The 26,898-nt window shown below is 45.8% G+C and overlaps 1 protein-coding gene, 1 long non-coding RNA gene, 1 other non-coding gene and 1 pseudogene across 3 annotated transcripts in view; 3 read left to right on the forward strand and 1 right to left on the reverse strand.

Moving 5' to 3' along the window:
• Positions 1–16,898, forward strand: part of LOC144484227 (uncharacterized) — a 145,851-nt gene extending 128,953 nt beyond the window's left edge. The window contains exons 12-15 of the mRNA XM_078202762.1: positions 2,646–3,018; positions 14,692–15,002; positions 15,082–15,484; positions 16,818–16,898. Coding sequence (XP_078058888.1) covers positions 2,646–3,018; positions 14,692–15,002; positions 15,082–15,484; positions 16,818–16,898 — 1,168 coding nt within the window. The remainder of the gene's footprint in view (positions 1–2,645; positions 3,019–14,691; positions 15,003–15,081; positions 15,485–16,817) is intronic.
• LOC144484248 (uncharacterized) lies at positions 412–26,252 on the forward strand. Its single transcript, XR_013496067.1, has 2 exons — positions 412–744; positions 25,470–26,252. It is a non-coding gene; the product is annotated as an uncharacterized LOC144484248 (long non-coding RNA).
• On the forward strand, positions 12,906–12,978 carry trnac-aca (transfer RNA cysteine (anticodon ACA)). Its single transcript has one exon. It is a non-coding gene; the product is annotated as a tRNA-Cys (tRNA).
• On the reverse strand, positions 16,989–23,851 carry LOC144484228 (uncharacterized; annotated as a pseudogene).
• Positions 26,253–26,898: the final 646 nt, after the last annotated feature.

A 26,898-nucleotide genomic window follows, 5' to 3' on the forward strand; every position in this document is an offset into this window, starting at 1 on the left:
ATTTGAGGCCAAAGTGTAACCTCTTATTTATTGTCCCCCTCCCCCATCCTCTGATGTGAACCATCCTCCAGTGGCTGAGCCAGGATGGGGCCGTTAACCTGGGCCTGTTCCCGGGAGGGAGGGAGAAGCCCCGCAGCTGCAAACCAGGGAGCTGACAATGATTCTGAAGGGTTTGCGGATCCACAAAGTGTTTCCAAATCCTCCCAGCCACCGCCTAACGCTGACTCCGCTTCTCCGGGACAAACAAGCGCCAAGGACAGCAATGACACTGCGCATGCTCCACATCACAATGCCCGGGCACTGATTGACGGCAACTCCGGACCAATAGAAAGAGGGGGCGGGGCTGGAGGACCGAGCCGGAGCGGCTGGTCCTCCAACCAATCGGAGTGAATGAGGGGCGGGACCTGAAGCATGCGCAGTGCGGGTAATGGCGACGGACGGTTTAGAAAATTGAACATCATCAACTATCTCCCTCTGTTCAGACCCGAGAATGAAGCCCAGCAGGACCCGAGAATGAAGCCCAGCAGGACCCGAGAATGGAGCCCAGCAGGACCCGAGAATGAAGCCCAGCAGGACCCGAGAATGAAGCCCAGCCGGACCCGAGAATGAAGCCCAGCAGGACCCGAGAATGAAGCCCAGCAGGACCCGAGAATGAAGCCCAGCAGGACCCGAGAATGAAGCCCAGCAGGACCCGAGGACCCATCAGCCCACAGCTCCAACAGTTTGCTGAGGACCACTTCCCTGGTAATTGTGCTTTTTCAGAGTTCATCCCACACTCCTGTTTTCTGATTTCCAGCTGTTTCTGAGTTTTAACTGTATCCTCTATTGTGAACACCGAGGCAAAATACTTGTTCAATTCATCTCCCAGCTCCTTATTTTTCATCATCAATTCCTGGACTCACTTTCTATTAGACAGTTAAGAAATGAGGTCGAGCAAGTGACTGAAGTGGCAGTCAGGGAGCACTATTGGGAGCACCAATAGTTTCAAAATAGTTCTGGAAAAAGATAGGACAGGTCCACCGGTCAAGGCCCTAAACTGGAGCAGGGCCACTTTTGTGGGCATTCGGCAGGATCGAGCAGATGTCGATTAGGTGAGTTTGTTTGAAGGGAAAGGAATGACTGGCAAATGGGAGGTTTTAAAAGTGTGATATCAAGAGTCCAGGGGCAGTATATTCCTGTTAAGATGAAGGGAAAGAATGGTAAATTTAGGGTTCTCTGGCAGACAAGGGACATTGAGGCTCTGGTCAGGTAAAAGAAGGAAGCATACATTGGGTTTAGGCAATCGGGGACAATTGAATCACTCTGACTATAAAAAAGTGTAAGAAAATACTGAAGAGGGAAATCAGGAGGACAAAAAAGGTTATAATATGGATCTGGCAGGTAAGATTAAAGAAAATTCCAAGAGGTTCTATCGCTATATTAAGAGTAAAAGGGTGGCTAGAGAGAGAATAGATCCCCTTAAAAATCAGTATGGCCATCTGTGTGTGGAGCCACAGGAGATGGGTGAGATTTTTAATGAATACTTCTCCTCTGTGTTTACTGCGGAGAGCACCATGGGTGCGAAAGAAATAAGGGAAACAAGTGGTGATGTCTTGGGCATATGCATGTTACTTGGGAGGAGGTATCTGCAGCCTTATAAAAGCAAATTACTGCGGATGCTGGAATCTGAAACCAAGAGAGAAAATGCTGGAAAATCTCAGCCGGTCTGGTAGCATCTGTAAGGAGAGAAAAGAGCTGATGTTTCTTGTCTCGATGACCCTTTGTCAAAGCTCTGAAACATCAGTTCTTTTCTCTCCATACAGATGCTGCCAGACCTGCTGAGAATGGGGAGAGAGTGTGTGGGATGGAGATTTACAGCTTTTGGGGAATGAGAGAGGAAAGAATGTTCCGTAGAAATTGTCTGTTCTGAATTTCTATCCTGTACTGACACTGCTGACTTTTGGAAACTTATTTTCCAAGATATTGAAAGAGGAATCACAGGCCGAAATCTCAAACGTCACGTCTCGATCTGACAGAGTGATATTCCTTGGGACCTCAATATCATCGGACTTTGAATCCAGAAGGAGAAATGATTGTCCAGTCTGTCGATTTGAAAAGATTTGAAATGTCAGTGTGAGTGAAAAAGAAGGGATTCACTCGAATGAAAGTGTTCCAATGCACTGACTAAAGAGCTTTAACCAGTTATACAGCCTGAATAAATATCACACCATTCACAGCGGGTGGAGACTGTAATCTTGTTCTGTGTGTGGACGAAGTTTCAACTAATTGTCCACCCAAGAGAGAGGCAAGGACACCTGCACCATGGAGAAACCATGGAAATGTGTGGACTGTGGGAAAAGATACAGAGCCCCATCTCTGCTGGCAGCTCATCGGCGCAGCCACACTGGGGAGAGGCCATTCACCTGCTCTCAGTGTGAGAAGGGATTCACTTCTTTATCCAGCCTGCAGACACACGAGCGAGTTCACACTGGGGAGAGACCATTCACCTGCTCTCAATGTGGGAAGGGATTCACACAGTCATCCCACCTGCAGACACACCAGCGAGTTCACACTGGGGAGAGATCATTCACCTGCTCTCAGTATGGGAAGGGATTCACTCAGTTATCCAGCCTGCAGACACGCCAGCGAGTTCACACTGGGGAGAGGCCATTCACCTGCTCTCAGTGTGGGAAGGGATTCACTTGTTCATCTAACCTGCGGACACACCAGCGAGTTCACACTGGGGAGAAACCATTCACCTGCTCTCAGTGTGGGAAGGGATTCACTCAGTTATCCGCCCTGCGGAGACACCAGCAAGTTCACACTGGGGAGAGACCATTCACCTGCTCTCAGTGTGAGAAGGGATTCACTCAGTTATCCAGCCTGCAGAGACACCAGCGAGTTCACACTGGGGAGAGGCCGTTCACCTGCTCTCAGTGTGGGAAGGGATTCATTCAGTTATCCAGCCTGCAGACACACCAGCGAGTTCACACTGGGGAGAGACCATTCACCTGCTCTCAGTGTGAGAAGGGTTTCAGAGTTTCATCCCAGCTGCTGAGACACCAACAAGTTCACGAGTGATTCCAGGGGTTGGATTCTGCTGTTATTGTTTCTGCTCTCAATTACATCCAGGACTGCATTTTGTTCATTCTCACAGTTGGTCAATGGGAAGGGTCAGAGGGTTTCTTTGTGCTGGACTGGCCGGTCTCAGCCTCCAGTGGGCTGATGCTCTTTGAGTCTTTTTGTGAATACCTGGTTTCAAATGTCACAAGGATCACAGAGTGACAGGGTGTTAGGAAGTTTAGAGATATTTAGTCAGAAGAAAACAGAGGTTGGCAGTGCAAAGGTACATTTCTGAATGGAGGGCTGTGACAAGTGACATTCCTCAGGGATCAGTGCTGGGACCTTTGCTGTTTGTGATATATATAAATGATTTGGAGGAAAATGTAACTGGTTTGATTGGTAAGTTTGTGGACGACACAAAGGTTGGTGGAATTGCGGATAGCGATGGGGACCGGCAGAGGATACAGCAGGATATAGATCAGTTGGAGACTTGGGTGGAGAGATGGCAGATGAAGTTTAATCCGGAAAAATGTGAGGTAATGCATTTTGGAAGGTCTAATACAAAGAACAATACAGCCCAGGAACAAGCCCTTCGGCCCTCCAAGCCTGCGCCACTCATGTGCCCAACTAGACCAACTAATACAGATGGGAAATATACAGTAAATGGCAGAACCCTTCGGAGTATTCCTAGGCAGAAGGATCTGGGTGTACAGGTACACAGGTCATTGAAAGTGGCAATGCAGGTGGAGAAGATAATCAAGAAGGCATACGGCATGCTTGCCTTCATTGGCTGGGGCATTGAGTTTAAAAATTGGCAAGTCATGTTGCAGCTTTATAGAATCTTAGTTAGACCGCACTTGGAATCTAGTGTTCAATTCTGGTCACCACACTACCAGAAGGATGTGGAGGCTTTGGAGAGGGTACGGAAAATATTAATCAGGATGTTGCCTGGTGTGGAGGGCATTAGCTATGAGGAGAGGTTGGAGAAACTTGGTTTGTTCTCACTGGAACGACGGAGGTTAAGGGGCGACCTGATAGAAGTCTACAATATTATGAGGGGCATGGACAGAGTGGATAATCAGAAGCTTTTTCCCAGGGTGGAAGAGTCAATTACGAGGGTCATAGGTTTAAGGTGCGAGGGGCGAGGTTTAAAGGAGATGTACAAGGCACGTTTTTTACACGGAGAGTGGTGGGTGCCTGGAACTCGTTGCCGGGGAAGGTAGTGGAAGCAGATACGATAGTGACTTTTAAGATGTGTCTTGACAAATATATGAATAGCATAGGAATAGAGGGATATGGTCCCCGGAAAGGTAGGGGGTTTTAGTTCAGACAGGCAGCATGGGTGCCACAGGCTTGGAGGGCCAAAGAGCTTGTTTCTGTGCTGTAATTTTCTTTGTTCTTCATTCTGTTTGGAACATCCCAAATGCCCATCCAATTTCCTTTTTAATTGTTTATTGTCTCCACTTCCTCCACCCTCGTAGGCAGCGAGTTTCAGGTCATTACCATTCGCTGCATCAGAATATTCTTCCTCACATCTCCGCCCCCACTCCCACTCCATCCCCCCCCACCCCCCACTCCCCCCTCCCACTCCCCCCCCTTGCATCTCTGACCCAAAACAAGCAATCTTTGTGTCATCCGCAAACTTACTAATCAGACCAGCTACATCTTCTTCCAAATCATTTATATATATCACAAACAGCAGAGATCCCAGTACAGAGCCCTGCGGAACACCACTAGTCACAGAGCTCCAATCAGAAAAAGACCCCTCCACTGCTACCCTCTGTCTTCTATGGCCAAGCCAGTTCTGTACCCATCTAGCTAGTTCCCGTGAGATTTAACCTTTTGCACCAGCCTGCCATGAGGGACCTTGTCAAATGCTTTACTAAAATCCACGTGGACGACATCCACGGCCCTTCCCTCGTCAGTCATTTTTGTCACCTCCTCAAAAAACTCAACCAAATTTGTGAGGCATGACCTCCCTCGCACAAAACAATGTTGTCGATCGCTAATGAGATTATTCAGTTCTAAATGTGTACAGATCCTATCTCTAAGAATCTTCTCCAACAATTTCCCTACCACGTCAAGCTCACTGGCCTATAATTACCAGAGTTATCCTTGCTACCCTTCTTAAATAACGGGACCACATTTGCTATTCTCCAATCCTCTGGGACCTCACCTGTGTCCAATGAAGAAACAAAGATTTCTGTTAGAGGCCCAGCAATTTCATCTCTTGTCTCTCTCAGTAACTGGAAGTCCCTTCCTAACAGCATTGTGGGTGTACGTACACCTCACGCATTGCAACAGTTCAAGAAGGCACCCTTGGGGGGGTTGGGTTGACCATGGCCATGGCAGCTATATACAGCCACATATTCTGTTATAATTGAAGGACTGCAGATTGAATGTGAGGCATTGTGGGACTGGACTATCTTGACCATATTCCTGTGACTGCCCGGAAACACGTGTCTATTTTAGTTTATAATTGAGGATTTCTGGGAATAAGTTAAATGCGGAAATATTAAGCATCGCCTGGAGGAATTTGGAATAACTGAGAATTTTATCCCCAGATAAAGAACAAAGATTTTGCCGGTGTTTGGCTATAACGTGTTTGGGATTTTAAATCAACAAAGATGTTGCCTCTAAAATCAGTCCTTGTCGGTTGGCTTTAAAAAGGTTCAGTTATAATGAAGGATCTTGTATCTTATTTTAATCAAGGAGTTGTGAGCTTGTAGTGCTCTGTCGCTTTAAGAAGCTACAGCTGCGAGAGACAATGCTGAAGATTCATTGTTTGAAATTTACGAGCTGTGAGAATCTGTGTGTTTTGTTTGTTTTCTGTGGATGTTTGTAGATATGTTTTATCATTGTTTTGGGCTACATTTGTTAAGGTTTATCTTTCTGGGGAATTAACCTCACCTTGAGTCTTTAATTAAAGTCATGATGTGGAGATGCCGGCGTTGGACTGGGGTAAACACAGTAAGAAGTTTAACAACACCAGGTTAAAGTCCAACAGGTTTATTTGGTAGCAAAAGCCACACAAGCTTTCGAGGCTCCCTCCCACTCACCTGAAGAAGGGGCTCAGAGCCTCGAAAGCTTGTGTGGCTTTTGCTACCAAATAAACCTGTTGGACTTTAACCTGGTGTTGTTAAACTTCTTACTGTCTTTAATTAAAGGCATTTTTGGAAGTTTAAAAACAGAATCACAAGAACACTTCAGTAATTAATTTTGGTTATTGTTGTTGTAAAGCACATGCTAAGTTTCTCTGTTTGTGTGTGGATGATATTTGTGGGATGAATGCTTCAAGCTTTGAGGTTTTCTGTCTGTGATTTAAATCAAACAGATTTTTAAAAAAGGAAGTGTGATCAATAAAACTTTTTTTGTTCAGAAGTTATGAACCTGGAGCCATATTTACTGGCCAGAGACAGGATTCCAGGATATTTTACTAAACATGTGGGAATTTTAATCCGGATACAATTCACCCATGTGAGAATGAGAGTTTTAATTTGTAATGGTTATTTAAAATTTGACACATGTGAAATGATTCTGACCAATCCTGTGTTGGATTGATCTTGGGTTAAACTTCCTGTCAGGTCCAAAGATTTATTCCTGACGCAAGTAACACAAAGAAAAGGAAAATTCTGGAATTGGATACTGAAGAAAAGAGTTTAAAAAGAGAGAGCATTAAATAGAAATGATTCCCAGATCATGTGGTCATTCGATTAAAACAAAGGAAGAGTGCTGACGTCCATTTGAGAACTTTTAATCCACCCCATTTCTAAGTAAGGGAGTCGATGTACAAAGAAAACCCAAGAAAGACCCCCCCCGAAGGGGGGGTCTGGAAAGCATCATGATGAGGGCACCTGTCCATGAGATGATCACAAAGCCCCATGATGCCCAGATACTAATTTTATTGAGCCTATAATGTATGTAATCTATCACCATTCTGATTGGATTGTGTCCAGCCGGGATGGGCTGAGTAACTGGATAAGAATTGATGATATTCTGTGTTGGGTGGAGTTACACATGGTCAGCCCCTGTGGCTTCTCCCCGCTGGCCTAACTCAATAAACTGTTTGTCGATTGAATCAGGCACAACACACTGGGTACATTACCACTTCATCCTTGGGAGTGGCCTGATAGGCCGTGGTCCAGACTAAATGTGGCCTTTGGGGGGCCTTTCATGAATCACATGTGTTTGGTCATTGTAAATGTGCATTCAAAATGGTTGGAAGCACAGATCATGAGTAATATTCCAGCTCCTGTGACAACAGAGAAGCTCTGTCAAATTTTCACTTGCCCTGGGATACCAGATTGGCTTGTTTCAGATAACAACACTCTGTTTACAAGTGAGGTGTTTCAGGAATTCCTGTAAAGGAATGGTCTACGTCATGTGCGTACTGCACCGTTTCATCTGGCTACAAATGGTCTTCATGATGTGGAGATGCTGGCGTTGGACTGGGGTAAACACAGTCAGAAGTTTAACAACAACAGGTTAAAGTCCAATAGGTTTATTTGTTAGCAAATGCATTTGTTAGCTCGTGGCATTTGCTAACAAATGAACCTGTTGGACTTTAACCTGGTGTTGTCAAACTTCTTACTGTACAAATGGTCTCGCAGAAAGAGCTGTTCAAAGTCTGAAGGAGGGATTGAAAAGAATGGCAGGTGATACTTTAGGAACAAGCTCTCAAGATTTTTGTTCCAGTTTCGCATCACACCACAATCCACAACCGGACTCTCCTGTGGAATTTTTTGGTCGAAGGTTGAAGTCTCATCTGGATCTGCTTCATCCAGATCTCAGAGCAAAAGTGAGCAGGAGACAAGAGAAGCAGAAGGAGGGACACGACTGCCACGCCAAAGAGAGGCAGTTCAAACCGGGTGATCAGGTTTACATCAGAAACTTTGGGAGTAACCAAAGGTGGTTACCGGGAATAATTTTAAACCAAAGTGGTCCAGTATCTTGGGTGGTGAGACTGTAAAACAGAAGAGTTGTTCGCAGACACCAAGACCATATTCGCTTGCGGTGTGACCCCGAGTCAGGAACAGTTTCAGAGTCAGCAACCATTACTGAGAACATGGCAGAGGGTCATGCTGCTGTGGATGTTCACCAGGAAATGGTTCCAGCTTTGCCAGTTGACTCTGCTGTGGGAGTGGAAGAGGAATGTTCATGTACAGATTCTCAAACTACCTCTTCATCTCCCATTCCAGAAACACCATTACAAGATTTACCAGTGGTATTGTACAGGTCGCAATGCAACCACAAAGCTCCTGACAGACTTCCGTATTGTTAAAGACATTACTTTGTTGTATTTCTGTCCTGATGGGGGATTGAAATTTAAGGGGAGGAGAAGTGTTACAGAGTGTTCTTCACAACCTCTCTCCCTTCTGAGCACGTGCAGGCTTTGGGCGGGGTTTCAGTCTGCAAGTCCAGGCTGGTTCCAATGCTCCTGTTTCCTTTTGTTTGCCAATGATTTTTAAACTTTGTTATTTATTTATATAAAGAACATCCTGCTTTTAACAATGCATTTGACTACCTTATTTGTGACTGAAGTTCCCACAATTGTAAAGCAGGAGATTAGTTAAATGGACAGCCTGAATTGAGAGACAATTAAAGAATAAATGATTCATTAATACAGATGTTAGGCTGGAAATGTAAATTTGAATACAAAAGTTTATAACGTTTAGAATTATAAAGATATAAAGAATGGTTAAAATGCTGTGAGAATTATAAAATGTTCCCTTCTGAACCCAACAGAATAGAAAAAACAGATAACAAGACTTGTTAGGATGGCCTGGTGGCACACTGGTTAGCTCTGCTGCCTCAGCGCCAGGGACCTGGGTTTGATTCCCGGCTTGGGTGACTCTGTGGAGTTTGCACGTTGTTCCCGTGTCTGCCTGGTTTTCTTCCGGGAGCTCTGGTTTCCTCCCACAGTCCGAAAGATGTGCTGGTTAGGTGCATTGACCATGCTAAATTCTCCCTCAGTGTACCCGAACAGATGCCAGAGTGCGGTGACTGGGGGATTTTCCCAGGAACTTCATTTATTAGTGTCACAAGTCGGCTTACATTAACACTGCATTGAAGTTACTCTGAAAAGCAGCATGTCTTTCGGACTGTGGGAGGAAACCGGAGCACCCGAAGGAAACCCACGCAGACACGGGGAGAATGTGCATACTGTGACCCAAGCCGGGAGTCGAACCCAGGTCCCTGGCGCTGTGAGGCAGCAGTGCAAACCACTGTGCCCTACAGAGAGGTGTTGGGAGCTGTTGATTTTACAAGTTATCCATGTTTTCGGAGCCATCACTTCATGTCCTGGTCTGAAAAGGATAGAGAGAAATCTGTTCATAAGATCTTGGAGCAGAATTAGGCCATTCGGCCCATCGAATCATTCGATCATGGCTGATATGCTCCTCATCCCTAGTTCCTGCTTCTCCCCATAACATTTCATAAGTTCATACATTCAATTGTTAAAGCTGAGCTTTCTCCTTTTACTGTTAATCGATACTTTCCTTTTTTATCTTTCTGACTTGTTACGTTTTTAATGGTTAATAAACTTCCTGAATTCACCATTTAAAGTATTCTTTCTAGCCACATGGTTAAGTCACTGGAACCTGGTGTGATTTACAGTTATGGAGTTATTGTAAACAAGAGAACCCCCATAAATCTTAGTTCAAATAAATCACCATTCTCACAAATGGAATGCTATTCTTTATTACGAGAGAAATTGAACATTGAAGTAAAGATGTTCTGCTTCAGTTATACAGGGCGTTGCTGAGACTGCATCTTGAACACCGGGTGCAGTTTTGTCTCCAATTAAACAAAGGATCGTAGGATCCCTGCAGTACAGACAGAGGCCGTTCTGCCCATCGAGTCTGTACCAAACAGCATCCCACCCAGGCCCTATTCCCATAACCCCACACATTTACCCTGCTAATCCCCCTCACACAAGGGTCAATTTAGCTTGGCCAATCCACCTAACCCGCACATCTTTGGACTGTGGGAGGAAACCGGAGCACCCGGATGAAACCCACACAGACATGGGGAGAACGTGCAAACTCCACACAGACAGTGACCCAGGCTGGAATTGAACCTGGGTCCCTGGTGTTATGATGCAGCAGTGCTAACCACTGTGCTGCCGTGCTGCCCCATTTTATAAATACCATGGAAGCAGTTCAGAGGAGATTTACTAGATTGATTCCCAATCCAGTAGTGTGAAATGTTAACTCTGTTTCTCTCTCCAGAGATGCTGCCAGACCTGCTGCGTTTTTCCAGTCCTTTCTGTATTTATTTCAGATCTACCTGTCGTGGGGGGAAAAACACTATTTACTATCCAGGATAAAATAAATGTCCTTCATCAGCTTTTGTGGATCATTTCAGTGGCAATGTGCTCTCCCAGGCTCAAAGAGCATTAGCCCACTGGAAGCAAAGTCGTGCGATCGGCCAGTCCAGCAGAAAGAATCTCCTACCCTTCCACTTCACCAACTATAAGAATAAACATGGTTCAGTCCTGGATGTGATTAATGGCAGGAATAACAGCAGAATCCAACCTGTCATCACTTGTGAACTTGCTGGTGTGCCCGCAGGCTGGATGACTGAGTGAATCCCTTCCCACACACACAGCAAGTGAATGGTCTCTCCCCGGTGTGAACTCGCTGGTGTATCCGCAGGTGGGATGATGTTCTAAATCTCTTTGAGCAGTGAGAGCAGCTGAACGGTCTCTCCCCAGTGTGAGTGCGCTGGTGAATCATCAGTTCCCGAGAGCTTTTGAAATCACGCCCACAGTCAGAGCATTTAAACGGTCTCTCATTGGTGTGAGTGAGATTGTGGTTCTGCAGGCTGGATGACTGAGTGAATCCCTTCCCACACACAGAGCAGGTGAACGGTCTCTCCCCAGTGTGAACTCGCTGGTGTATCCGCAGGTGGGATGATGCTCTAAATTTCTTTGCGCAGTGAGAGCAGCTGAACGGTCTCTCCCCAGTGTGAATGCGCTGGTGGATAATCAGTTCCCGAGAGCTTTTGAAACCACTCCCACAGTCAGAGCATTTAAAGGGTCTCTCCTGGCTGTGAGTGACTTTGTGTTTTGACAGGTTAGATAACTGCGTAAATCCTTTCCCACACACAGAGCAGATGAATGGCCTCTCCCCGGTGTGACTGCGTCGATGAATTTCCAGTTTACAGGGGGCTCTGTATCTCTTCCCACAGTTCCCACATTTCCACGGTTTCTCCATGGTGCGGGTGTCCTTGTGACTCTCCAGGTTAAACAATCAGTTAAATCTCACACAGAACGTGGGTACAGTCTCTCCCCGCTGTGAATGCTGCGATGTATTTTCAGGCTGTGTAACTGGTTAAAGCTCTTTCCACACTCAGTGCACTGGAACACTCTCACTCGGGTGTATCTGTGCCTTGGTGCTTTTCCAGTCACATTGATATTAAAGGCCTGTTGACGCAGACAGAACAGAGAAACATTTCTCCTTCCAGATTCAAAGGCCGATAATATTCAGGTCCGATGAATTGAGTGAGGGTGTCAGATGCTGATGTGACGTTTGTTTCAATCCTCTGTCTGTCAATCCTCACCTTCTGATATCCTGTAAACGAGTTTGGAAAATTCATCAATGTCAGTGCAGGATAGAAATTCAGAACAGACAATTCTAGTTTCTCTGGAACATTCTTTCCTCTCTCATTCCCGAAAAGCTGTAAATCTCCATTCCACACACTCTCCCTCCATTCTCACTCTGCTGTATCTAATATTCACCCTCCCAATTCTCCTGAAGGTGCTGATTGAGGCTGATTGACAGATCCATGCTCACTGCTTCCTCTCCTGGACACAGGGAGCTGAAAATCTCCCTGCAGGCTGCCAGACAGATATTTGTCTAAATTACTGGGCTAACAATGTGTGGAACATACCGACTGGATTCACTTCCTTTCCCTTCAGTTGCTGCAAGTTCCCAATTTCCCCCAGAATGAGAAAAGAAATGGAAAGGGGAGGAAAAGAAAGTGTTTCACTCACAGATGTTGGCCTCTTTTAAGGCTTTGCATTGGCCAGGAATACGAACCCAGGCCTCCCGCGGGGCAGGCGAGAATTCTACCACTGAACCACCAATACTCAAGGGAGAGAAAACTGCTCAGTTCTTTCAACCAGTGCTTTCACATGCAAAGAAATGTTGATGATTTGCAGCAGCAAATTCAATGCTGCTACACACACACAACACTGTTGGAGACAGGAGGAAGATTGAATCTGTCCACTCCCCCATGCCCCGGGGCTGCGCATGTCCAAGGGAGAGAGGAAGCTGCGCATGTGCGGTGGAGTGCCCACCCCTGAGATGTTGACCAATGGGAACTCTGGAGGACCGGAAGGACTCTGGTCCTCCAGCCAATCAGAGCTCCCCCATATGGGCGGCACGGTAGCACAGTGGTTAGCACTGCTGCTTCACAGCTCCAGGGTCCTGGGTTCGATTCCCGGCTCGGGTCACTGTCTGTGTGGAGTTTGCACATTCTCCTCGTGTCTGCGTGGGTTTCCTCCGGGTGCTCCGGTTTCCTCCCACAGTCCAAAGATGTGCGGGTTAGGTTGATTGGCCAGGTTAAAAATTGCCCCTTAGAGTCCTGAGATGTGTAGGTTAGCGGGATTAGTGGGTAAAATGTGTGGGGGTAGGGCCTGGGTGGGATTGTGGTCGGTGCAGACTCGATGGGCCAAATGGCCTCCTTCTGCACTGCGGGATTCTATGATTCTATGATTGTCTGAATGCGGAAGTGGACAATGAGCTTGTTCAGCTGCTCATTCCTGCCCAGCAAAGCTGCTGCTGCTCTCTCTCTGAATGAAGATTGAGCTTCAGACAGACTCAAACTTCCTCCTGGCTCTCCAACATCTGTGAGAGTGTGGGTCAGTGGCGCAATGGATAACGCGTCTGACTACAGATCAGAAGATTCCAGGTTCGACTCCTGGCTGGCTCGATGTCAATTTGAAAAATAGTTTGTGAGCTCCTTTTGACCTAAAAGAGGCCAACATCTGTGAGTAAAACACTTGCTTTGCTCCGCTTTTGTGTTTCTTTTGCATTCTGGGGGAAATTGGGGACTTGTTGAATTTTTAACTTCCAGGTCACCACTCGCTGTCTAAACAGAAATCCTCCTCACATTCTTCATGTATCTGTAACCAGATAATACAGTGTATTACACACAGCATTTATGGCCAAATGTAAAACTTTAACGTGGCTGTCAGCTTGAAGATTAATCATGGATCATTTGCACTTCCACAACCCCCTGAGGCAGCGGCTTCCAGGTAATGACCTTTCTGCACCAAAGTAAAATTCTTCCCCACATCCTTCTCCTTCTCCCAATCCAGTTATCCAGTCCCACATATGGCACAGATTTTAATTTCTCGCGTGTAGGCCGGACGTTACACGTAGGTTTTCAGATCTCTGTGTCCAGTACAGGAAGTGGTCAGCATGGATCCATTAATCAGCCTGAATCAGCACCTTCAATAGACTTGGGAGGTTGTATACTCAGGAGAGCAGAGTGAGAATTGAGGGAGAGTGTGTGGGATGGAGATTGACAGCTTTTGGGGAATGAGAGAGGAAAGAATGTTCCATAGAAACTAGAATTGTCTGTTCTGAATTTCGATCCTGTACTGACAGTGATGTCTGTTGTAAATTCCTTTTATAGATATCAGGAGATGAGGATTTATAGACAGAAATTTCAAACTAAACACCACATGAAGATTTGACAGAGTCATTCGATTTATTGGGACCTGAATATCATCGACCTTTGAATCTAGAAAAGCAATGTTTGTTTGATCTGTTTGCTTGAGGAGATTTTAAACATCAGTGTGACTGGAACACACCCGAGTGAGAGTGTTCCAGTCCACTGATAGTGGAAAGAGCTTTAACCAGTTACACAGGCTGAAACAACATTGCACCATTTACAGTGAAGAGAGACCGTACACGTGTTCTGTGTGGACAAGGATTCAACTGATCATCAAACCTGGAGAGTCACAAGGACACCCGCATCATGGAGAAACTGTGGAAGTGTGACGATTGTGGACAAGGATTCATGTTGCCCTGTGATTTGGAAATTCATCAACGCAGTCACACTCGGGAGAGACCCTTCACTTGCTCAGTGTGTGGGAAGGGATACATTAAGTTCTCCCACCTGCTGAGTCACAATCTCACTCACACCAATGAGAGACCCTTTAAATGCTCTGACTGTGGGAGCGGATTCAAAAGCTCTGGAGAACTGGTGTCCCACCAGCGCACTCACAGTGAGGAGAGACTGTTCAGCTGCTCTCTCTGCACAATGAAATTTAAATGGTCATCCACACTGCGGAGACATCAGCGAGTTCACACCGGGGAGAGACCGTTCAGCTGCTCCATGTGTGGGAAGGGATTCTCTCGGTCCTCCGAACTGCGGGCACACCAACGAATTCACACTGGGGAGAGACCGTTCACCTGCAATGTGTGTGGGAAGGGATTCTTTCGGTCATCCGCCCTGCTGACGCACAAAGTCACTCACACCAATGAGAGACCCTTTAAATGCTCTGACTGTGAGAGTTGCTTCAAAAGTTCTCAGGATCTGATGTCCCACCAGCGCATTCACACTGAGGACAGACCGTTCAGCTGCTCTCACTGCACAAAGAGATTTAGATCATCATCAAACCTGCGGAACCACCAGCGAGTTCACTCCGGGGAGAGACCATTCACTTGCTCTGACTGTGGGAAGGGATTCACGCAGTTATCCGCCCTGCTGACACACCAGCGAGTTCACACCGGAGAGAGGCCTTTCACCTGCTCTGTGTGTGGGAAGGGATTCACTAATTTACCCAACCTGCTGAGTCACAAAGTCACTCACACCAGTGAGAGGCCCTATAAATGCTCGGACTGTGGGAGTGAATTCAAAATTTCTGGGGAACTGGTGTCCCACCAGCGCATTCACACTGAGGACAGACCGTTCAGCTGCTCTCTCTGCACAAAGAGGTTTAAGAGGTCATCCACACTGCAGAGACACCAGCGAGTTCACACCAGGGAGAGACCGTTCATCTGCTCTGTGTGGGAAGGGATTCAGTCAGTCATTCACCCTGCTGACACACCAGCGTCTTCACACTGAGGAGAGACCATTTACCTGCACCGAGTGTGGGAAGGGATTCACTCAGTCATCCACCCTGCTGACTCACCAGCAAGTTCACAGCGGGGAGAGACCGTTCACCTGCTCCGAGTGTGGGGACAGATTCACTCGGTTATCCACCCTGCAGAGACACAAAGTCACCCACTCCCAGGAAAGACCCTTTAAATGCTCTGACTGTGGGAGTGGCTTCAAAATTTCTGAGCATCTGATAGATCACCAGCGCATTCACACTGGGGAGAGACCGTTCAGCTGCTCTCACTGCACAAAGAGGTTTGGAAGGACATGCACACTGAGGAGACACCAGCGAGTTCACACTGGGAGAGACCATTCACCTGCTCTGTGTGTGCGAAAGGATTCACTCGATACCCCAGCTGCTGATGCACAATGTCCCTCACACCCAGGAGAGACCCTTTAACTGCTCTGACTGTGGGAATGGTTTCAAAAGTTCTCAGGAACTGATGATCCACCAGTCCATTCACAGCTGCTGTGTGTGGGAAGAAATTCACCAGTTCATCCCTCCTGCTGAGACACCAGCGAGTTCACAAGTGATGACAGGGGTTGGATTCTGCTGTTATTGCTGCTGTTAATCACATCCAGGACTGAACCGTGTTCGTTCTGACAGTTGGTGAAGTGGGAGGGTCGGAGGGTTTCTTTCTGCTGGACTGGCCGGTCTCACAATTCTGCTTCCAGTGGGTTGATGCTCTTTGAGCCTGGGAGAGCACATTTCCACTGAAATGACCCACACAAACCGACGAAGAACATTTATTTTATCCTGGACAGTAAATAATGTTTTTCCTAACGCTGCAGGTAGATCTACAGTAAGTACATTTGTCTCTGTTCCATTGAGTCTATAGCACAGGGCCAGGCCAGTCGGCCCAATTGGTCTATGTCAGTATTTATGCTCCACATGAGCCTCCACCCACCCCTCTTCATCTCCCCCCATCAGCATATCCTTCTATTCCTCTCTCCCTCATGTATGTATCGAGCTTCCCCTTCAATGTATTCATGCTGTTCACCTCAACCACTCGCTGTGGTAGTGAGTTCCACATTCTCACCACTCGCTGGTAAAGAGGTTTCTCACTGAAATCTCTGTTGGATTATTGAACCCTTTCATAACGTTAAAGACTTCCATCAGGTCACCCTTCAGTCTTCTCTTTTCTAGAGAAAAGCCGCCCCAGTCTTTCCTGAGGGTTAAATGCTCTCAGTTCTGGGATTATTCTTGTGAGTCTTTGTTGCCGCTTCTCCAGTGCCTCTATTTCCTTTTTCTAAATGGAGATCACAAATGTTGACAGTGCTCCCAGTGTAGCCGAACCCTGATTCTAAAGAAGTTGAACAGAACCTGTTCAATTCTATTCCTCGAGAATGGAACCCTGTATATGGGCCCTACACTTTAGGAAAGATGTGAAGTCCTTAGAGAGGGTGCAGAGGAGATTTACGAGAATGACTCCAGGGATGAGGGACTTCAGTGAGTTCGAGAGACTGGAACAGCTGAAATTTCTCTCTTTAGATCAGACAGGCATTAGGATTGGGAATGGGGCCAATCAGCCCATTGAGTCCATGCTGGCTCTCTTTAGATCAAACTGTTGCCCTGTTCTCTCTCCGTGTCCCTGCGGATTTATTTCCCTGAAGTTCCCATCCAATTTCCTTTTGGAAACATTCCATTATCTCTGCTTCAGCCGCTCGTAGGAAGTGAGTCCCAGATATTTACCACTTCAAATGCAAACGAGGAGCAGAGAGCACAAAAGGAGGCCGTGTGACCCATTGTGCCCCTGCTGCCTCTTCAAACATTCTCAGCAACAAGGTCAGGGAAGACATGTTAAATTCTAACATGTGACTGGAGCTTTATTTTAAACATTAATGTTGGATTCACCTACATGCTTGTGGAAGCTGCATTGCTGGCAGGAATTGTCTGAACTAAGAATTTCTTCTATGAATTTGATCAGTTGGAGGGCATTATATTCTGTCACATCTGGCTCAAGAATAAGGTTGATTGCTCAGTTCGTGTAAGAAGGAAAGTTATTGGCTTGCAGCAAGTGTCTTTTCGAACCAGTATATCTTGTATTAACCTTATTCAGTTGTGGGACATGGGCGTCGCTGGCTGGCCAACATTTATTGCCCATCCCTAGATGCCCTTGTTCAGAGGGCAGTTGAGAGTCAACCACATTGTACGAACCAAATGTGTTCATTAAATATTACTTTATTTAGAACAAAGAAAGTTACAGCACAGGGACAGGCCCTTTGGCCCTCCAAGCCTGCACCGACCGCACTGCCGGATGAAATTAAAACCCCCTACCCTTCCAGGGACCATATGCCTCTATTCCCATCCTCTTCATGTATTTGTCAAGACGCCCCTTAAAAGTCACTACTGTATCCGCTTCCACTACCTCTCCCGGCAACGAGTCCCAGGCACCCACTACTCTCTGTAAAGAATCTGCCTCATACATCTCCTTTAAACGTTGCCCTTCGCACCTTAAACCTGTTCCCCCTGGTAATTGACTCTTCCACCCTGGGAAAAGGCTTCTGACTATCCACTCTGTCCATGTCCCTCATAATCTTGTAGACTTCTATCAGGTCGCCGCTCAACCTCCGTTGTTCCAGTGAGAACAAACAAAGTTTCTCCAACCTCTCCTCATAGCTAATGCCCTCCATACCAGGCAACATCCTGGTAAATCATTTCTGTACCCTCTCCAAAGCCTCCACATCCTTCTGGTAGTGTGGTGACCAGAATTAAACACTATATTCTAAGTGCAGCCTAACTAAGCTTCTATAAAGCTGCAACATGACTAAACCATTTGGGTCCAGAACGTTGTGAACATCCTTTTACTCTGGTTGTCTTTGATCCTCAAGTCATTTTCTGTTTGTTTTTAACCAAGTTCTGTTTCATTAATAAACTTTCATCAGTAAAGGTGTTTGATTGTTCTGGACTTTTCCTGCTGAGATTGATGCACTTTCGGGAAAGTGGGTGAGAGGGGTTGGCAGGCTCTTTAACAGAAAGTGAGTCCCTCTAAGGTAATTGGCAAAGGGGCCAGAGGGGGAGATGAGATTTTATTTTATTTTTTGACACAGTGAGTTGTTCTGATCTGCCTGAAAGCAGATTCAATAGAATCTTTCCAAAGGGTAAAGACTTGAAAGGGAAGAATTTGCAGGGCTGTGGGGACAGATCAGAGTGGTAGGATGAATCAGACAGTCCTTTCAAAGAGATAGCAGGGGCACGATGGGCTGAATGGACTCCTCCTGCAGCCTGTCAATCTCAGCCTCCTGCTTTTGTGCAGGTTAAAAGGGACAGATTTCATTGCAGCCTCTTCCCTGTATCTGTATTTAAAGAGACAGGTTTCTCTTTAGTTCTGAGTGACTGATATAACAATTGGTTGGAGGCCCATTTCCCAGTCAGTCCTCCAGCACCTTCCTGTCTCTCTATTAGTGCGACGCCCAGGGCAGTTTCCCAACTGGGGCGCAGGCCCCATTATTCTCAGCTAAATACTGCCCTCAGCTCCGTCACCTGGCTGTCATTGACACTAGCAACAGAGAGACAGAAAGGTGCCCCAGGCTCAAATGGGAAATCAAAACTCGGGGCTTTAAATGAACTGTTAGGATCTCTGTAACGATCAACAATTTAAAAAAAAGAATTCTAAGCCCAGTGAGTAAATTAAAGAATCACACGACAAAACTTCAAGTTTCTGGCCTTTATTCCAACAAACTGGAAGCAACAATGACTAAACACTTTTTTATAGGGAACATTGCTCTTAAACTTAAAATTAAACTTTGCCCTTTTACTCTTAACACCATTAAATATCCCACTCAACCGTTATATTTTATTCTGCCTTGGAATGTTCACACTCTTTCTCCAAAAACCAGTCCAAAGTGATTCTTTACTCCTCAAGGGTTTATTTCCATTGTTTTCCTTTTCCAGTCTGGCAACCTTTAATCCCAGAACTGTCCTTCACAGTGATGGTTCTCCTGGACATTTTCCCACTAATACAAGCAAGGCGAATCTTCCAGCCTTGTTTCACAATCCTCAGGAATCTGTGACCAACATTCGACATCGGAGCAGATGTAGGTCATTTGGCCCTTTGAGTCTGCTCCACCATTTATTTAGGTCATGGCTGATCTGTTTGTGTGGAGTTCCACATTCTCGTACTACACCCGATATTTTTGATGCCCTTATCCAACAAGAATTGGGATAAAGGCAAAATTCTGCTGTTGTTGGAATGTGAAACAGAAACAGAAAATGCTGGACAATCTCAGCAAGTCTGACAGCATCTGCAGAGAGAGAATAGAGACAACATTTTGAGTCAGGATGACCCTTTGTCAGAGCTGAAGACAAGGAAAATCGGACATAATTTATACTGTGAGGGTCAAGAATTGGGAAGCAATCTATTAAACCTCCTCTGAACCACTTTCAATGCATTTGTATCATTTCTTAAATAGGAGACAAAGCTGCACCCAGTATTCAAGATGCAGTCTCCGTAATGCCCTGTATAACTGAAGCATAGTAAGAAGTTAAATGGGATTATATTCATTGGAGTTTAGGAGGTTGAGGGGAGATCTGATAGAGACTTACAAGATAATGAACGGCTTAGATAGGATGGACGTAGGGAAGTTGTTTCCATTAGCAGGGGAGACTAGGACGCGGGGGCACAGCCTTAGAATAAAAGGGAGTCACTTTAGAACAGAGATGAGGAGACATTTCTTCAGCCAGAGAGTGGTAGGTCTGTGGAATTCATTGCCACAGAGGGCTGTGGAGGCCGAGACGTTGAGCGTCTTCAAGACAGAAATTGATAAATTCTTGATTTCTCGAGGAATTAAGGGCTATGGGGAGAGAGCGGGTAAATGGAGTTGAAATCAACCATGATTGAATGGTGGAGTGGACTCGATGGGCCGAATGGCCTTACTTCCGCTCCTGTGTCTTATGGTCTTATGGTCTTAAACAACACAGGTTAAAGTCCAACAGGTTTATCTGGTAGCAAATAAACCTGTTGGACTTTAACCTGGTGTTGTTAAACTTCTTAATGTGTTCACCCCAGTCCAACGTCGGCATCTCCACATCATAACTAAAGCAGAACATCTTTACTCCTGTGTTCAATTTCTCTCATAATAAAGGATAGCATTCCATTTGTAAGAACTTTGATTTATTTGAACTAAGATTTATGGGTGTTCTCTTGTTTACAATAACCTCCCTCATCATAAATCACACCAGGTTCCAGTGTCTTAACCAAATGGCAAGAAAGAACACTTTAAATCGTGAATTCAGAAAGTTTATTAATCATTAAAAATGTAACAAGTCAGAAAGATAAAACAGAGTGTTGATTAACAGTGAATAGAGAAAGAATAGAAAAATGTTGAAAGCCCATCTTAGCCAATTCCCATAAATCTTCAATTATAAACTAAAATAGACATGAGTTTTCAGATGATTTGAAAAGAAATGAATTGTCTGCTGAAAGGGTTAACTTTTCTTCAGAACCTAAAGGGATGGGGAGTGAGCAGAAAAAAATTGGCACACAATAATACCACTTTACACAAGTAAAAAAATCAAAACAAACTCGATTGTAAACTTCAGCTCTTCATTTTTTTGTTATATTCCATAACCTAATTATTTTAATTTGATCAGTTTTTTTAGGGATAGATAACTTCTGTTCTTTATAAACTGCTTCACTCATTTTGTTGATTCTACATGGGCTTTGAGAATCAGAACCCAGACTTTATCATCCTTATCCTTTTTCCCCTTTTGCCACCACTCCCTCTGTTTTGCAGGAAGGTCGTAGGGATTCCAATCAGAACTAATCATTTTATCATAAAAGTGAAATACTGCGGATGCTGGAATCTGAAACAAAAACAGAAAATGCTGGAAAATCTCAGCAGGTCTGACAGTATCTGTGGAGAGAGAATTGAGTCAATGTTTAAAGTATGGATGACACTTCATAAGAGCGGTTATGAAGTGTCATCCAGACTCGAAACGTTGGCTGTATTCTCTAATAATTTTATCGATACGTTTCTTGTTCTTAGTTTCCAATTAGCAGGTAAGAGACCTGTCCAGTCCTCACTCGAGCTCTGATTTTTTCACTGGCCATGCTTGAGTCAGTTTATAACCATTAGAATCTACTCAGAAGTCTGCTTTTCAGTCCAGTGCTATTTGGAGTATACCGTTACTTCACCGACTAACGGGTCACAAGTCCCTCAAAGTTCTTATCACAAATTTGGGATAAAATAATTTAAACAATGCCTGAGAACGCTTTTTAACTTCTTAACCAACTATCTGCCACTGTTTGTTGATTGGTCAGACCTACTCTTCACAGATTCAGGAATCTCAGCCACTGAACACCAGCCGGTCCTGGAATAAGTTTAATTCTAACTCATTCTGAGTAAATATTCTCACCAGGTCCTCTGTTGGGCACTAAGCAGCTTTAATGGTCCGTGATTGCAGAAACTGAGCAGTCACAGGAATGTGGTCAAGATAGTCCAGTCCCATAATGCCTCACATTCAATCTGCAGTCCTTCAATTATAACAGAATATGTGGCTGTCTGTAGCTGCCTTGGCCACGATCAGCGCCAACACTGCCTTCCTGAACTGTTACAATGCCTGAGGTGTCAGTAAGCCCACAGTGCTGTTAGGGAGGGATTTCCAGCTACATATTCCAGACTTTCACTGGACTGTAGATGGATACCAGATTGACATATTCCATTCAACCACTCCCAAGGTGAGTTATTCCAATTCCTTTATTGTCCAGGACAATATATTCACAATATCATTAAAACAGGAATTAAACATTCCCATTTGGTTTCAGGTTCTAACATATTCTGTTAGTTTGTTCTTTATTGTCAATGTCAGGCTGGGGTTGTTTCCCTTGGAGCAAAGGAGGTTGAGGGGAGATTTGATAGAGGTGGACAAGATTCTGACAGGTTTAGATAAGGTGGACAAAGAAAAGCTGTTCCCATTAGCTGAAGGGACAAGGACAAGGGGGACACAGATTTAAAGTTTCAGGTCAGAGATGTAGGGAGGGATGTGAGGAAGAAAATGTTGATGCAGCGAATGGTAATGACCTGAAACTCACTGCCTACGAGGGTGGAGGAAGTGGAGACAATAAACAATTACAAAGGGAATTGGATGGGCATTGGGGGAGTTTCAAACAGAAATGCTGACTAAATATCTCTGAACTTCCTCACACCCGGTCACTCTGTGATCCTTGTGAAATTTGAAACCAGGTATTCACAACAAGACTCAAAGAGCATCAGCCCACTGGAGGGAAAGTTGTGAGACCGGCCAGTCCAGCAGAAAGAAACCCTCTGACCCTCCCCATTGACCAACTGTGAGAATGAACAAAATGCAGTCCTGGATGTAACTGAGAGCAGAAACAATAACAGCAGAATCCAACCCCTGTGAACTTGTTGGTGCCTCAGCAGCCGTGATGAAATTCTGAACACTTTTTATACACTGAGCAGGTGGACAGTTTCTCCCCAGTGTAACTTCACTGATGTCTCAACAGGTGGGGTAACTGAGTGAATTCCTTCCCACACTCAGAGCAGGTGAATGGTCTCTCCCCATGTGAATTCGCTGGTGTCTCTGCAGGTTGGATAACTGACTGAAACCCTTCCCACACTGAGAGCAAGTAAATGGCCTCTCCTCAGTGTGAACTCGCTGGTGTCTCCGCAGGTGGGATGACTGAGTGAATCTCTTCCCACACTGAGAGCAGGTGAACGGCCTCTCTCCAGTGTGAATGTGCTGGTGTTTCTGCTGGGTGGATAACTGACTGAAACTCTTCCCACACTGAGAGCAGGTAAATGGTCTCTCCCCAGTGTGAACTCGCTGGTGTCTCCGCAGGACGGATGACCGAGTGAATGTCTTCCCACACTGAGAGCAGGTGAATGGCCTCTCCCCGGTGTGAACGTGTTGGTGTGTCCGCAGGTCGGATGACCGAGTGAATCCCTTCCCACACTGAGAGCAGGCGAATGGCCTCTCCCCGGTGTGAATGTGCTGATGTGTCCACTGGTCGGATGACCGAGTGAATCTCTTCCCACAACGAGAGCAGATGAATGGCCTCTCCCCGGTGTGAACTCGCTGGTGTGTCTGCAGGTTGGAAAACTGACTGAACCCCTTCCCACACCGAGAGCAGATAAACAGCCTCTCCCCAGTGTGAATTCGCTGGTGTCTCTGCAAAGTGGATAACACAATGAATCCCTTTCCACACTGAGAGCAGGTGAACGGCCTCTCTCCAGTGTGAACTCGCTGGTGTGACTGCAGCCTGCGAATCCCTCCCCACACTGAAATCAGATGAATGGCCTCTCCCCAGTGTGGCTGCGCCGATGAGCATCCAGCAGAGAGGGATATCTGTATCTCTTCCCACAGTCTGCACATTTCCATGGTTTCTCCATGGTGCAGGTGTCCTTGCCTCTCCCTTGGGTGGCCAATCAGTTGACGCCTTGTCCACACACAGAACACGGGTACAGTCTCTCCCTGCTGTGAATGGTGTGATATTTATTCAGGCTGTGTAACTGGTTAAAGCTCTGTAGTCAGTGCACTGGAACACACTCACTCGGCTGTGGCAGTGTGTTGCTGCTTTTCCACTCACTGATGGCCGAAGTCTTTTCAAATCGCAGTGGAAGCTTTAACCTGAAGCTCAGTGGCCAACTTCCGCATTGAGACGTCACAATGGAGCGCTGCCGGAATCAGCCAATAGGAATTACTCGGCTCCGCAGTGACGTGTCGGGGTTCCATGGCGCAGGCCCGGCTCGCGGACCCGGGAGCCCCGCCCCCACCCATTGTTCTCCCTCCCCCTGCACCTCCTCCAGCCACGGTTTCCAGGCAACCGGCTGGCGGCTCCGGCCAGAGCGAGAAGCCGCTCGGTGATCTCCCCCTCCCCCCTCTCTCTACGGCGGCTGCTGCTCCAAAAAGAGATCGAGAGCGGACCGCTGGCGGCAGCCGCACTGCGCCTGCTCCGGACAGCTGGGCTCAGCAGCGCTCTCTGCGCCTGCTCCGGACAGCTCGGCTCAGCAGCGCTCTCTGCGCCTGCTCCGGACAGCTCGGCTCAGCAGCGCTCTCTGCGCCTGCTCCGGACAGCTCGGCTCAGCAGTGCTCTCTGCGCCTGCGCGCTGGGCTGCCATCTGAGGGAGTGGGGGAGGGGACTTTGCAAAATCTCTTCCCATCAAATTCTTCCAAGTCCCGCAGTTTGATTTGAAACAGAACAGCTTCTGTTTGTAGCTTCACCACAGACTCAAACTTCACCACAGACTCAAACTTCACACACAGACTCAAACTTCACCACAGACTCAAACTTCACCACAGACTCAAACTTCACACACAGACTCAAACTTCACCACAGACTCAAACTTCACACGACAGACTCAAACTTCACCACAGACTCAAACTTCACACACAGACTCAAACTTCACACACAGACTCCAACCTCATCCTCTGGACAACATCTGTGAGGAAAACACTTTCTTTCTCCCCCTGGGAAATACAGAGACAGAGAAATTCTCTGGAACTGGAATTAGAGACAAATATGGTGAGGGGGAAATGTTTGTGATTTTGTGGAACCTGTTTTATTGTCTGAGATATTTAAAGACAAATTTATCCTGTCCATTTAAATACTGTTTGTCTGTCAATGCATGATTCATTGATGTTGATTTTAATTTGATTATTGCAAGATTTATTAGAAGGTGAAATCTTTCCCTTTGTTTATTCCATTGGGTTTGTCTGGGAATTTGTTAATTTTAAGGTTATTGTACTCATAAGGATCATAACAACATTGATACATCTAGAGTTATTATAAGAACATAAGAACTAGGAGCAGGAGTGGGCCATCTGGCCCCTCGAGCCTGCTCCGCCATTCAATAAGATCATGGCTGATTTTTTTGTGGACTCAGCTCCACTTACCTGCCCGCTCCCCATAACCCTTAATTCCTTTACCGTTCAAAAATGTATCTATCCTTGCCTTAAAAACATTCAATGAGGTAGCCTCAACTGCTTCACTGGGCAGGGACTTACACAGATTCACAACCTTTGTGTGAAGAAGTTCCTCCTCAACTCAGTTGAGTTATAGAAGATCAGCCCTCATTCTTCGAAACTTTGAGAGAATAGAGGCCCAGTCTCCTCCGAGGAAACTTCCACCCTTCCAGGGATTTGTCGAATGAACCCTTGCTCCACTCCCTCTATTGCAAGTGTATCCTTCCTTTAGTAAGGAGCCAAAAGCTCCACACAATACTCCAGGTAATGCAGGGAGAGTGTGGGACAGTTATTTACAGCTTTCGGGGAACAAGATAGAAATTAACAACTGCCAATTGTAGATTCTATCCTTAACTGACAGTGATGAAATTTATAACCTCTTTTACAGGATCTTCAAAGGGGGAGGATTTGCAGACACAAAATTCAAATCAAACATCAAGTGAAGAATTGACATAGTCACTCGATTATCAGGATCTGAATATCATTAGCCTTTGAATCAAGAAGGAGAAATGTCTTTTTGTTCTGTTTGCTTCAGAAAGTTTTAAACATCAGTGTGACTGGAAAAGCAGCAAGACACAAACATCTGGTAAGACTGTTCCAGTGACAGTTACATAGTTTGAAAGACCATCACCATTTACACCAGGAAGAGATTGTACAGACGCTTTGTGTGGCCACCTCGGCTGAACAACAAACCTGGAGACAGGGACACCCGCACCATGGAGAAACCGTGGAAATGTGGGGATTGTGGGAAGGGATTCAAATCCCCGTCTCAGCTGGAAATTCATCGACGCAGTCACACTGGGAGAGGAGGTTCACCTGCTGTGATTGTGGTAAGGGATTCACTCATTCATCCCACCTGCTGAGACACCAGCGGGTTCACACCAAGGAGAGGCCGTTCACCTGCTCCGAGTGTGGGAAGACCTTCACTACTTCATCTGATCTGCTGACACACCAGCGAATTCACACTGGGGAAAGGCCATTCACTTGCTCTGAGTGTGAGATGCGATTCAGTCGGTTATCTCACTTCTAAAACTAAACTGCAGCTTAGAACTGAAAATGAAAGAACTTCTGTTACCTGACCTGCAACCAATATTTTATCTGAAATCCCAAAGTAAAAACAAACAACCTCGATATAAGCCACTTAAGGAGCAAATAAAGGACTCTTTGTAGACAAGCTGGTGCCACAATGTATAAAAAGTTGAAAAGGTTCATTTACAACAGCAGGATCATGATTTTGAGAGAAAAAAATTTGTAAAGAAACACTAATGTCACACGATCGTACGATATTACCAGATTAGAAATAATAATAAATGTACATTATTGCAGAACCGTACATGTCTAATCTTGCCATATGACAACACTGAACATATCTCTAACCTATATTAATTTACAGTCCCCTTAAATGTCAGATATTTTCTGGGGAAACCAGCCCTTTAATTGTGAACATTAGGAAAGAGACCATCTTTTCAGCCAGACAAATAAATGTGTCAAGCTGAGGGAGCAAAGGATGTCAATGTCTTTAACAGAGAGAGAGAGACCTGGGCCAACCTTTCCAGAGTCTGCAGCCTCCCTGGATTCACTTCCTTTCCCTTCAGTTGCTGCAAGTCCCCAATTTCCCCCAGAATGAGAAAAGAAATGGAAAGGGGGAGAAAAAGTGTTTTACTCACAGATGTTGGAACAGGAGGAAGTTTGAGTCTGTCTGATGCCCCATCTTCATTCACACAAAAACCCATGCTCTGATTGGCTGGGAGACCTGTGGCCTTCCGGTCCTCCAATTCTTCTCATTGGCCAGAGCTGGTGAGGGGCGGTGAATCAAA

Source organism: Mustelus asterias, unplaced genomic scaffold (genome assembly GCF_964213995.1).
Source record: "Mustelus asterias unplaced genomic scaffold, sMusAst1.hap1.1 HAP1_SCAFFOLD_96, whole genome shotgun sequence".
NCBI classification, from domain to species: Eukaryota; Metazoa; Chordata; class Chondrichthyes; order Carcharhiniformes; family Triakidae; genus Mustelus; species Mustelus asterias.